The sequence below is a fragment of the Ceraceosorus guamensis genome (genome assembly GCF_003144195.1).
Source record: "Ceraceosorus guamensis strain MCA 4658 unplaced genomic scaffold IE81scaffold_9, whole genome shotgun sequence".
Classification (NCBI taxonomy): Eukaryota; Fungi; Basidiomycota; class Exobasidiomycetes; order Ceraceosorales; family Ceraceosoraceae; genus Ceraceosorus; species Ceraceosorus guamensis.
The window spans coordinates 455,905-467,440 of NW_020290004.1; the positions used below are offsets into that span (position 1 = coordinate 455,905).

Below are 11,536 nucleotides of genomic sequence, written 5' to 3' on the forward strand. Positions count from 1 at the left end.
CACGCACCAACGCCGTGCAGTCCTGCACCCCACCCACGCTGCTATCGGATGCCGGCGAACCAGATGCGCATGCCGCTCTGTCGTACACAGTCAGCAAGCGGCGGCGCACTACGGCACGTTGCTGAGATCTGCTACTCGTGCAGGAGCGAGCCACATACGTATAGAGCTAGGTACATAGTCGTGCGTGTCGTCGCTTCCCCGCCACTAGCCCCCACCCCGTCTCGCAGCAAGGCCACATCACCTCCACCTTGACGAAGTGGTGGCTTTAGCGCTGCGCTATGCGAGGCTGATCAACCCCAACAGCCTCATTGTGAGGTTGTGCTTCGCGTCTTCTCACGTCTCTGGCCAACTTGCGTCGCCTCTCAACCTTGCAGCCAAAGTGATCTTCCTCTCCCGCCTTTCTTAGCGCGTTTTCCACCCCCCGCTTCAGCTTTAATGGGTGTTGCACGAGTTCCGTACGGCGCAAGGCATGCGACGCTAGGCATCTCGGCCCGCACCAACCCCTGACGCGAGCCTATAAGAAGATCTCACTCGAGCTCAACCTCGCTCCTTACTTCCTGCCGGCTGCCTCTCGACAACAGCTGCCTTGTCTCTAGGCCAACGCATACATCCTTCTATCCCGGACCAGCATCACTCACTCTGCACCAGACTCGCTGGCGAGCGTCCTAGGCATCGTCACTGACAATTGACTGCTTCGCATCCCCACCAAAAGGCCCAAAGATGAGGCTCCTATTTGGTGCAGCACAAGCCGTCGCCGTTGTCCTCGGTGGAAGCGTGCTCAGTTCAGCTCCTTCGCAGGCTGTGCCTTTCGACGATACCGACTCCGACTTGCTCCGACCTGCATCTAGGGGCGGCATGGATCTGCTTGGCTTCGATGCTGTCGAGCAGACGCCTGAACTGATCAGTCGAAGGACGGCCCAGCTCAATGCGCGACAGCTAAGCGGAGACAACAAAGCTTTCCCTCCTCCGCCCACGAAAGGAGGTATCTGGAGGAAGGGCTACGCACATGCCAAGAGCCTGGTGAGTACCGGGTCGTTCGTGCAAGTCACTGAAGCGCTCCCTTCCCGATGCGTCGGCGCTTACATCCTCGATTGATCTCCCTTGTAGGTTGATCAAATGACTCTTGAAGAAGTTGTAAATGTCACGACTGGATATTCCGGAACATGCGTCGGCTTCTCGGGAGAAGTACCCCGCCTGGGACTCAAAGCTGCGTGCCTGCAAGATGGGCCCATCGGTCCTCGTCGTGAGTTGCACGGACAGCACACGACGTTCCTTACCACGCTGCATTTACTCCTGGTTTGACATCTCTTTCCCTCTTGCTCTCGCTGCAGCTGTGCGTCGCGTCAGTCAATTTCCTGCCGCCATCACCACCTCCGCAACTTGGGACCGCTCCCTATTTTACGCTCGCGGAGAGGCTATGGGCAGGCAGTTCAAAGCCAAAGGCGTCGATATGGCTCTTTCACCCGTCACTGGAGGTCCAATCGGTCGAAGCCCATTGTCCGGTCGCATTTTCGAAGGTTTCGGCCCCGACGTCTATCTGCACGGCGCTGCAAGCTACGAGACTGTCGTCGGCTTGCAGAAGAATGGACTGATGGCCTGCTCGAAGCACTGGATAGCGTACGAGCAAGAGACGTTCAGAAACCAGTACAACAACACTGAACCATACTCCGTCTTCCCGAAGAACGAGCAAAGTCCAATCGATAGCGTGCTCGATGATCGAACCACTCACCAGCTCTACATGTGGCCTTTCGCTGAGGCTGTCAGGGCTGGCTCTGCGGCGGTGATGTGCAGCTACAATGAGGTTAACGGAAGTCATGCGTGCGGCAATGCTCAGATCCTCAACGGCCTACTCAAGACCGAGCTGGGCTTTGCCGGACCTGTCGTCAGCGATTGGGGAGGCACATGGGACAACATCAATAGCTGGCCAAATGGTCTCGACGTCACCATGCCCGGCTCGGCGTACGATGGTCAATTCGGATACTTTGGAGGCAGCGGACTTATCGACGCGGTCAAGAATGGCACCATCCCCATGGATCGCGTCAAGGACGCCGCCGTTCGACTCTTGACTCCTTGGTTCGATCATCAAGGCAACAACCTGACTTGGCCCGAAGTCAGCTTCGACGTCAGAGACTTGACGGTGCCGACCAAGGGCGTCCGCAAACCAAGCGATGCTGACCTGATCAGAAGGATTGGTGAAGAGAGCATCACCTTGCTAAAGAACGTCAAGAGCACGAACGATTCCAGAGGCTTGCCGCTCAAGGATCCGAACGAGCTCAGCTCCATCGCCATTCTGGGCCAGGACTCATCTGCCAACCCTTCGGGCTGGACTGCCTGTCTCCCTGACGGAGGAAAGTGCCCCACGCCCTACAACAACGGTACACTACCTGCAGGAGGTGGTTCTGGATGGGCTAACCCCAGCTACGTCATCGACCTCTACGCTTCCATGCAGCACCATGCTCGCAGTGCAGCTTACGACGTCAACCACGACAATTCAAGGGGTGCGGCAGATCTGACCAACTTTAGGAATCAAGCCAACGTCTCCGAAGTCGCTGTGGTGAGCGTCAGCGCCTGGACGAGCGAGGGCTACGACAGGGCCAATCTCACGCTAAGTGGAGAGGGTGAAGAGCTCATCAAAGCAGCCGCAGAGATGAATAACAACACCATCGTGGTGATTCACGCGCCTGGGCCTCTGCTCGTGGAGGATTGGATCGTAAGTCAGGAGCTTTTACTGTGCGATGAGTCCTCGCCGCTGACACATTCGCGTCGCTTCTTTCCAGGATCACCCCAACGTCACAGCGGTCCTCTTCGCCTACTACCCTGGCGAAGCTGGTGGCTCCTCCATTCCACCGATTCTATTCGGCGACAAATCCCCATCAGGCAAGCTACCTTTCACCATCGGCAAAGCCCTGGAAGACTACCTGCCTAAGAGCATCGTTGACGATCACGTCGTCGACCCCGTCTCCAACTTCACCGAAGGCATTCTCGGCGGTGATTATGCATGGTTCGAGCACGCCAACCACACACCACGCTATGCCTTTGGCCACGGGCTAAGCTACGCCAATTTCAGCTTCTCGGACCTCGACGTGCAAGCCAAGCATGCTGCTGACAACACGTCCATTGCACCCACCAACGAGCGCTGGTCTTCCGAGCTGGGAGCGCAGAGCGAATCACTCTACGATCAGCTCCTACTACTCACCGTGGACATCACCAACACCGCACCGAAGTCTCACCATGGCTACTCCGGACCAGCTGCAGAGGTAGCGCAGCTCTACGTGTCGTGGCCCGAGGAGTCGAGCGACAACCCAAGAGCTCTGAGGGGTTTTGAAAAGGTGTGGCTGGGTGCTGGGGAGAGCAAGACTGCTTCGTTTTCGCTGCGCAGAAAGGACCTCAGCACTTGGAACACGGAGAAGCAAGAGGTGAGCGGGTGTTGCGGTGCCCGATCATCGTGCGCCTTTTCTGTACAGCACCATTGACCATCATACCGCTGCTGCGTTCTTCATCACGCAGTGGGAGCTATCTCGTGGCAAGTACACCTTCAACGTCGGATCGTCCAGCTCAGACCTGCGTAGCACTGCAAGCTACTCCTTCTGAGGGACGACTTCACCGATACCCCAGAGGCGTTCACGAGGTTCATCATTCGGCTCAGTCTCTTCGAACGCGCTGAAGCTCTCTTCATGCGCTTTGCCAGCTCTCGTCGATGCGAAACTCATTACCTAGCTCGATGCATCACCATCACCATCACCATCACCATCACCATCACCATCACCATCATCATTCATCATTCAAGATTGAATCTCGTCCGTGCTCGTCCTCATGATCTCGAATGCTTCACATGCTACCGATGCTGTGCCATGCTGTATCTCGTCCTTGCTCTTGCCGTACCTCCTTGCTCTGTATCCATTTGCTCTATCTACTACGCACGGAATAACGATGCTAAATTGATAATGCACAATGGTCGTGCCTGTCGCGGTCGATACAAACGATGATTGCGGGAAGGGGGCTTGGGACGGAAGTCTCGGATGGTGAGACGCTGTGATGATAATAGTATACATGGAAAAGAGCCGTCGAGATCGATCTGGAAAGGAAGATCGCCTGCTAGTCGGCGGGGAGGACGGGCGCAAGAGGCGCTGATACTATACACCCTTCGACAGAGAGCGAGAGAGGGGGGGCCAACCACGGAAGAAGTCCGTGAGGAGGCGCGAGCCGGTGGCCGGGCGCCTGAGGCGTTGTCGCTGAGACGCCGGAGGGAAAGAGGGAGGGGCAACGGGAAGACGTCGGTGAGGACGCACGAGCCGGCGGCCGAGCGCAAGAGGCGCTGCAAGTGGGACAGCAAGGAGAACGAGAGAGGCACCGCGGAAAGAGGCCGTAGGGAGGTGCGGGCTGGCGGCCGGAAGCAAGAGGCGCTGTCACTGAGACGCTGTCGAGAAAGAGAGGCGCAACGCCGAAGAAGTCCGCGGGGATGGGCGACCGTTGGGCATCGTCCAGGCTTGCGATCGTGGTAGCGGGGGGGCGAGACTGGAGAGAGGGGCATCGTCCAGACTTGCGCTGCCAACAGCGAGGAGAAGGTCAGAAGCTGGAGGGCCGAGAGCGATCGTCAGAAATTATTCAGAGATGGGTGTGAAGCTAGGCGGACTCAACTCACCCTCGACTTTAAGGATCCGTCGGTGGCCAGGCCTCGGTGAACGCGAGCTTGACCAGCTCGAGCTTATCTTTGGCCGTTTCGTCCTTGTTGCGACGATCTTCGGCTTCAGCGTTGGCTTTTGCTTGAGCTTCAATTGCCCAGTTGCGCTCGTTGTGCGCCATGTCGATGTCCCCAAGAGCGGACAAGAGCGCGTTGCTGAACATTCGCTCCAAGATGTCCATATTCATGACGCAGCGCTGGCGCAGGTCATCGATCAGGCTCTTGGGAGCCTCTCGGCAAATCTCTTCCAGCCTCACACGTAATGTCTGGTTGACGTCCAGCCAAGCCTTGCTGCTGAAGTGCACCGTCCCCGCTTGACGTCTTGCCTCGGCGCGCCCGTCTAAGAAACCAGAGACCGCCGTAAACGCCCTGTATCCGTCCTGCTCGGCTACAAACAGCTCGCGCAAAAAGGCCTCGTACTCCACGCCGATCCTCTTGAAGGCGCGACAGAAGCAGGCCAGCGCCTCGCCCTGCCTTTGGGCTACCTCTCGCTTAAAGTGCGCATGCACACTTTGTTCCCACTTGGCGAGGCGGCGATACACATCGCCAAAACTCTCCGCCGCAGTCACCGCTTTCCCCGCATCGGCGAGCTGTCGAGATTTCTCTTTTCCATCGCGCGCAAGCCTGGCGATGCGCGAGAAGGAGGCTTGCAGCTCCGCGTTGAGCTGGCGGATGTCGCGTTGCTGCTCCTCAATCGACTCGTTCATCGCAGCGCTGAGACCTTGAAGGTCATCGCGAGTGTCATCGCTGAGCTCTTGAGCGCCGGCGAGCTGGGCCTCGAGAAGGACAACTCGAGACTGAAGTCTCTCGACCTCGGCGCTGCTCACTGCCTCAGCCCTCTCGAGCTGGTCGCTCTTGAGGGCCTCGACTTCGGTCTCGAGCTCAGACACCTTGCGCAGGAGGTCGCTGCTGGCGTTGAGGACCTTCTGCTGCTGCGTTTGAAGCGCGTCAGCGTTGTCCTGCTGCCGCTTTGCCTTCTCCAGGTCAGCTTCGAGCTCGCCGTTTCTGCGCTTGAGGACGACGTTCTCCTGCGCAAGCTCGCCTTTCTCGCGCTCCAGGACGTCGATCTTGTGCATGCGCTCGCCCTTCTCGCGCTTGAGGTTGTCGTTCTCCTGCACGACATGGACGATTTGACGCTCGCGCTCGCTGTAGGCAAGGCGGATCGTCTGCAGCTCCACAGCCGTTTCACCGCGCTCCAGATCGGCCTTGGCAGCTCGGCGCAGCTCTCGCTTCAAGTAGTAAGGCGTCCACACCATGAGTGCAATGACGACGAACACTGCCAGGACGAAGCTAGAGAGGCGCGCAGAGAGAGTGAGCGTCAACAAAGTCCTCCTGAGACTCAGACGGCGACTTCATCTGGTACGTACATGATGCCGTAAAACGTCAAGAGGCCGGAATCCACTAAGACCTTGTGCCCCTGATCCAGTGCGCGGCGCCACACCTTTTCAAAGCCGGATGTAGCTTGAGAAGACGGGATGACTCCTGTGGAAGGCGAAGGGAGGCGAAGAACCGGCATATTGAAAGATTGAAGCGGAGAAGACGGAGAGAGTCCGATGACGCGAGGCGAGAATGAAGGTATGAAGGTCGAGAGGTCGAGAGGTCGAGAGGTCGAGACCAGCGACAGACGTGGTGAAATAAGCTAAAAGACCTAAGAGGAGAGGCGGAAGTAGCCGAGGGAGGCTAGAGCGATATTGAGGGAGACGGGAAACTCAGGTAAGGGAGAGCGCGAGGGAGTTGGAAAAGTCAGAGAAGGGAGTGCCCGAACGAGTCGGGAAAGCGCGCGGAGCGGGAGAGCGGCGAGTCGTGAGAGCGGTCGGAGAAGGAAAAAGCTAATAGACCGGACCACCAAGGAGTGGGAAGGCTGCCGCGGGAAGGAACGACGAGGGTTGGCCTAGGGAGCGAAGAGAGCTAGGTGAGAGCGTGGCTTGGGAAAAGATACGTAAAGTAGGCGCGGGGAGCGAAGCGATTCTCGAAACATATGGGAGAGAGAAGGGAAGAGGGTGGGGGGTTGATTCTCGTCCTTTTGAGTGCCACGCTGATACGCACATCGGTCACCAATGAGCGCAAATCGAGTGGGGCTTTGGCAAGGCGAGGAATGCTGAGCGGGCGAGGAATGCTGATTGGAGGGAGCGCTGCTGCTGGCGTGGCGTTAGCATGCACGCCGGCGAAGGGCCTGCCTTCGTAGATGACGCATACATGGTCCCGAGTGCCCATCTCTCGCTGTGCGCTTTGTTCGAGGTGCGATGCATCGCTCAACGGACAAGGACCCGCATCAGCCTGGAATGCGAAGCCCCTCCAGCACCTGAAAGGTGTATCCTCGAGGCTAGATCAGCCGATCGTGGGGCCATGTTGCTTGCTTGAGTCGTGAGATCGTTGCGAGAGGAAGAGCCATGCGCGACGCAAGTGCCAACGATCTCAACGGCTCCTTCTTGTGCAGCAAGCTCGCACACGCGCGCGTCCTCTCGCGCCGGCCACACCACGCAGGTTCTCATCGATCACCTGACTCGTGCGGCTCGCTCATACAGTCATTTACAATCACTTGAATCAAGAAATTGAATACACTTTTCACGATGTGTGATTCGAGAATAAATAAGCTTTCCGCTGACGAATCACGGCAAGCGCTGACGCTGTGCGCCGCCCTGGTCTTGCCGTGCCACTCGCACACTTCTGACTGCGCATCTTCCAGTCTCTGTGAAGCTTAGATTCGCGATTGTATGAGACCGATGATCGTGCATCGTCAACAGCGTCAAAAGGCTCCCATACTTGCCATGTTCATTTGTGATTAGCCGAATCAATCCTCGTGCGATTGCAGACATCACCAAGCTAGAGGCGCGGAGGTGAATCTTTGTCATTTCATGTGTGTCAATTTGTGGACTTTACGCTGGATATCATACAAACACATCGTTGCATTCAAATTGCCGAAACCAAGGCAAACACGGCGAAGCGAAAGCTCGAGGTGACGCACGGAGCGGTCAAAGAGACGTGAAGTAGAGGCAATCCTCTGCGAGCGAATCACGAATCTCTCAGATTCGGTTGCTGGTCCCAAACGTCTCTCTCTCATGTCAGCTCGTGGGCGTAGCTGGCACTGAAAAGCGGCCGACAAAGTCGTGCCTGGCATGACGCTTCACAAAAGGTGCGAGACCCTTCGGTCGGGCCAGACTCAGCATCACCCGGCCGCTGCTTTGGACGGGCCGAGTCTACCATTCATGTTGGGATCCAGAGCGGAAGCTGGCGAGTGCCGTGCATAGCAAGAAGGCATTTGACCCTAAGGTTGACTCATACCTCATAATCGGAGTTCTGGCCGGCGAGCCAGAGCAGTTGACAGCTTGGCAGATATAAGTGTAACGATATGACCCGTATGTTCCAAGTCAGAGCCGGTCGGGAAGTCAGAGGAAAGCATCGAGCGGTTGCATCGGACCCCTGACTGGTGCGCGAACGAGTGCGACAGAGATACCGTTGGCGACATGCATGCGCGGACAGGAAGTGCGCGGGCAAGCTTCAGCTCCAATCGAACGCTTCACGAGTAAAGTGCTTCCTGAACGTTAGATCAAGACCGGCCAGAGCGAGATCGTGACTGGTCAGCTGGCAGAGACGTGTGGAGGGCAGACGGGCCGTGCACGGATTCGCCTCCGCTTTCCGCGCTCGGCGGCGAGTAACGACTCTCGACATACAGCAGGAGTACACAACCTTTCCGAGAAAAGGCCCAGTACTGTGTCCGTGCTGAGTGCGCAAGACTGAGCCGACTTATTCCTGGCCAATTGGTCAGCATTCGCCAGTCACTCATCTGAGTCCATCCTCTGACAGCGCGGTGCACCCTCGACTACTTACTTCCCGTCCCGAGATTATTGGAGCGTCTAGGTAGAAGATGCGTTCGTATTGCGGTGCATCTAGCGCACCTTCTTGACCCCTGGCATGCGGATGCATTTGTGCCCGTGCCCGTGCCCGTGTCCGTGAGCCGTATGCATGCAGGAACGCTGTCACTGACGTAGCAGCTATGACTGCGGCCAAAAAGCCACACCCTCGGCTAGCACAGTCGATCTTGAAGTTTGCCGCTAAGCACCGCTGCATCCACAACTGACGCGCATGTATGGGCCCAGCAACGCGAAGCCTGAGTGGTAGGCGTGGTGCACCTAGCTCACCAAAGTAGCCATGGCGGGCGAGGCAGCTGCTCGGGGCAAGCTGACCTCGGGTGCTGAGTCGCCTAAAACAAGTTGGCCCGCCTTTCGGTCCGATCTTCGGCAAAGGTGGACAGGACGATCAGCTCGAGCTACGCATGGCGACCGGGATCTTGTAAGCAGCTTGCTGCTCTGCTTTCCAGGTACCGCGCGCTAGCGCGAATGGCCCAGGTCGCCGAACACTACGCACTCACCGTGTGTGACTCTGAGTCCCTGCGGCTTAAAGTGCATGGGCATGTTTGCCAGCTGGATGTGGCATGCGGACTGAGGAGCCGTTCATGCCCAGTCAAGATTGCTGAGCTCGCTAACCACTCGTGACTGACGAAGAGGCGCTTCTAAGCAGTCAACATCTACGCTTGCCCGAGGCATACGGGGCAGAATTGACTGCGCATGCTTTGGTCCTCGAGCGCGTACCCCTGCGACTCGTGCACCACCAGTGTGACGGACTTGACTCGCAATTCGCGCGTCCTTGGTGCGGAGATGTCAAGCCTGCAAAGCGCTCATTGCATGAGCTTGGTTTCCGCAGCCGTGAGTGTTTTCAAGAAGCGAGCGCTTGCGCCTTCCACGCCACATTGACTTGACTTGAAAGAGGGAATGCCGCCTCCTTTTCATTTTGAGAGCATGTTGAGTGTGGTCGCTTCGCAGTCACAGAGTGGTCACAAATTTGGATGAACACACGAGGAAATCGTAGTTGTGAGCGCAGGCACCCCTCAGCCCAGGCTGGCTCAAGCGTGCCAACCACAATCAAGATGTAGGGGAGGGCCGACCAAACTTTCACGTTCTTACTCACGTGACGCCCAACTGATATAAAGGCTTTTCGTCGCACATTTTGGTCTCTGCCATGGCGCGCGGCTTCTTGACGTGTCCATGATGATCTATCTTGCTGGCACGGCAGCTGGCAAGCATGACTGTGAAGAACTCCTGACGTGGAGTGCATTTGCACACAGGCACTTCAGTCACCAGTCTTGAGCGCGAGGGCAGCTAGGGCCCAAGCGCGCCGCGCAATGCTGAGTCCAAAGCTCGGCACAAGCATGCAAAGCAGGGGTACAATGAGAGCGCTCACCCATAGCAGGATGTCGGTTGCTCTTGGTGGAGCCGTGGAGGCTTCCCAAGTGTAGACTATGGAAGGGGCAACTGAGCCCGTTTGGAGCACAGCTCAGTGAAGCTGAGGCCACAGAGCAGAGCTCGACGACCGCTTTGTGTCTGCTCAGTGGAGCCCAGCTTCTTTTTGCTTTGGTGAAGGCTTTGATGACCCCACCCAAGATGACAGACAACCAACTGTCTTTGATTGACTGCAAAATGCACTGCGGAGGCGCAACAAGCTTGAAGGTCCTGCGGCTTTGCGTCCAGAAGACCAAGTAGTGAGCAAGCACAAACAAGCCTGCTGAGGACACTTCCTCCTGGTTGCCTGCTAGGTTGACAGGACTGAGAGCTCAGGCTGATTGGTTCTGGCAAGGCTGATCACTTGAACTTCAATTTGCAGCTCTTGCAGCCATGAAGCAGCCTCTAGCTGCTGCTGCTGCAAGCTCAAGGAGGGGCGTGACATCAGGCAGCAATGACACACCTACCACCACCCACATGCTGTTACAATGCTAAACGGAATCTGTCTCTGTCTTGCACCCTTCACATCTCTCTCTGCTGGAGCACCCTTGCCCCGTCGAAAAGCACTCTACTGGTAGAGGCAAGCATGGCACCTTAGCATCCAGAGATTGCTAGCATCGTCTTGACCCCAGCTGAAGGCTGTTGCCTAGCTGCCGTTGGGATCGTATGAGCGCCTTCTTCACGCTCGCCTGCTGTTGGGACTGTATTGAGACGCTTGTCGCCCTCGACAAGCTACTTCACTTGTGTGGAGCCAGGCAAGATCAGCTGGAGCTGCTGATGAGGGCACCCCTTGAGTGGGAAAGCCACCAACAGCATTGCTGGGAGGTCTATTGTGCACTTCTTGCAGATGTCGATGAGTTCATCACAGCGCGAGCAAGATGGACCATTGCAAAGCTCCCTCTGGGCCTTGCGGATCTCTTTGTGGCAGAGCTCCTGATGGTGCAGCCACTCGTGCACCCTCTCCTTGCTGCAAATTGCGTGAGCTCTAACTCCATCGCTCAGCATGTTTCTGCTCCTCAAGTCCTTGGATAAACGTGGTGAAGTGCAGAACCTTGCGCAGGACTTGAGCGCCGATGGCGTCTACCTCCTCAATCTTGCAGTGGGCCATCTTCTCTTGGTGGCTCTTCTCCACCTTGGCCTGCCAGTCGAGGCATTTGCTCAAGGAGACCTTGCAAAGCTCCCTCTGCGCCTTGCGGGTCTCTTGGTGGCAGAGCTCCTGATGGTTCAGCCACTCATGCACCGTCTCCTTGCTGCAAATTGCGTGAGCTCTGATGCCATTTCTCAGCATGTTGACGATGCGGGCGACTGCGCGCAACATCTCCACAAATGTGTCTTGAATCAGGTCCCCAGTGTGCTTGAGGACCTTGGCAGCCTGACGCTGTTGCTGCTCAACAACTTTGATGGACGTCTTGAACTGCTTGTCTAGCTTCTGGCGGTATTCAAGGTTGAACATCTCGCAGCTCTTGCTACCTTGCTCTTTGTTTGTCAAAATTCCTGCTTTAACGGTCGCCCACAGGTATGCTTCAGCCACCTTGATGCAGTCCTAGTTGACCCTTTGAACTAGTGCTGCAGCATTTGT

The 11,536-nt window shown here is 57.0% G+C and overlaps 4 protein-coding genes across 4 annotated transcripts; 1 reads left to right on the plus strand and 3 right to left on the minus strand.

Moving 5' to 3' along the window:
* The first annotated feature begins 379 nt into the window (after positions 1–379).
* IE81DRAFT_321098 (glycoside hydrolase) lies at positions 380–3,934 on the plus strand. The gene is made up of 5 exons (XM_025513235.1): positions 380–1,020; positions 1,108–1,243; positions 1,332–2,710; positions 2,778–3,416; positions 3,508–3,934. Exons 1-5 carry the CDS (start codon positions 721–723, stop codon positions 3,589–3,591), a joined length of 2,538 nt encoding a protein of 845 aa, XP_025371950.1. The 5' UTR covers positions 380–720; the 3' UTR covers positions 3,592–3,934.
* IE81DRAFT_254787 (hypothetical protein) lies at positions 3,634–4,625 on the minus strand. The gene has a single exon (XM_025511340.1). The coding sequence runs from the start codon at positions 4,529–4,531 to the stop codon at positions 3,914–3,916; it is 618 nt and encodes a 205-aa protein (XP_025371951.1). The 5' UTR covers positions 4,532–4,625; the 3' UTR covers positions 3,634–3,913.
* Positions 4,284–6,393, minus strand: IE81DRAFT_254790 (hypothetical protein). Its single transcript, XM_025511341.1, has 3 exons — positions 6,049–6,393; positions 4,643–5,971; positions 4,284–4,573 (listed from the first exon to the last, which is right to left on the minus strand). Exons 1-2 carry the CDS (start codon positions 6,195–6,197, stop codon positions 4,651–4,653), a joined length of 1,470 nt encoding a protein of 489 aa, XP_025371952.1. The 5' UTR covers positions 6,198–6,393; the 3' UTR covers positions 4,284–4,573; positions 4,643–4,650.
* A 4,549-nt stretch (positions 6,394–10,942) lies between these two features.
* On the minus strand, positions 10,943–11,410 carry IE81DRAFT_345479 (hypothetical protein; the record flags this gene model as incomplete). The annotated part of the gene is made up of 1 exon (XM_025515920.1): positions 10,943–11,410. The coding sequence occupies one exon, from the start codon at positions 11,408–11,410 to the stop codon at positions 10,943–10,945; it is 468 nt and encodes a 155-aa protein (XP_025371953.1).
* Positions 11,411–11,536: the final 126 nt, after the last annotated feature.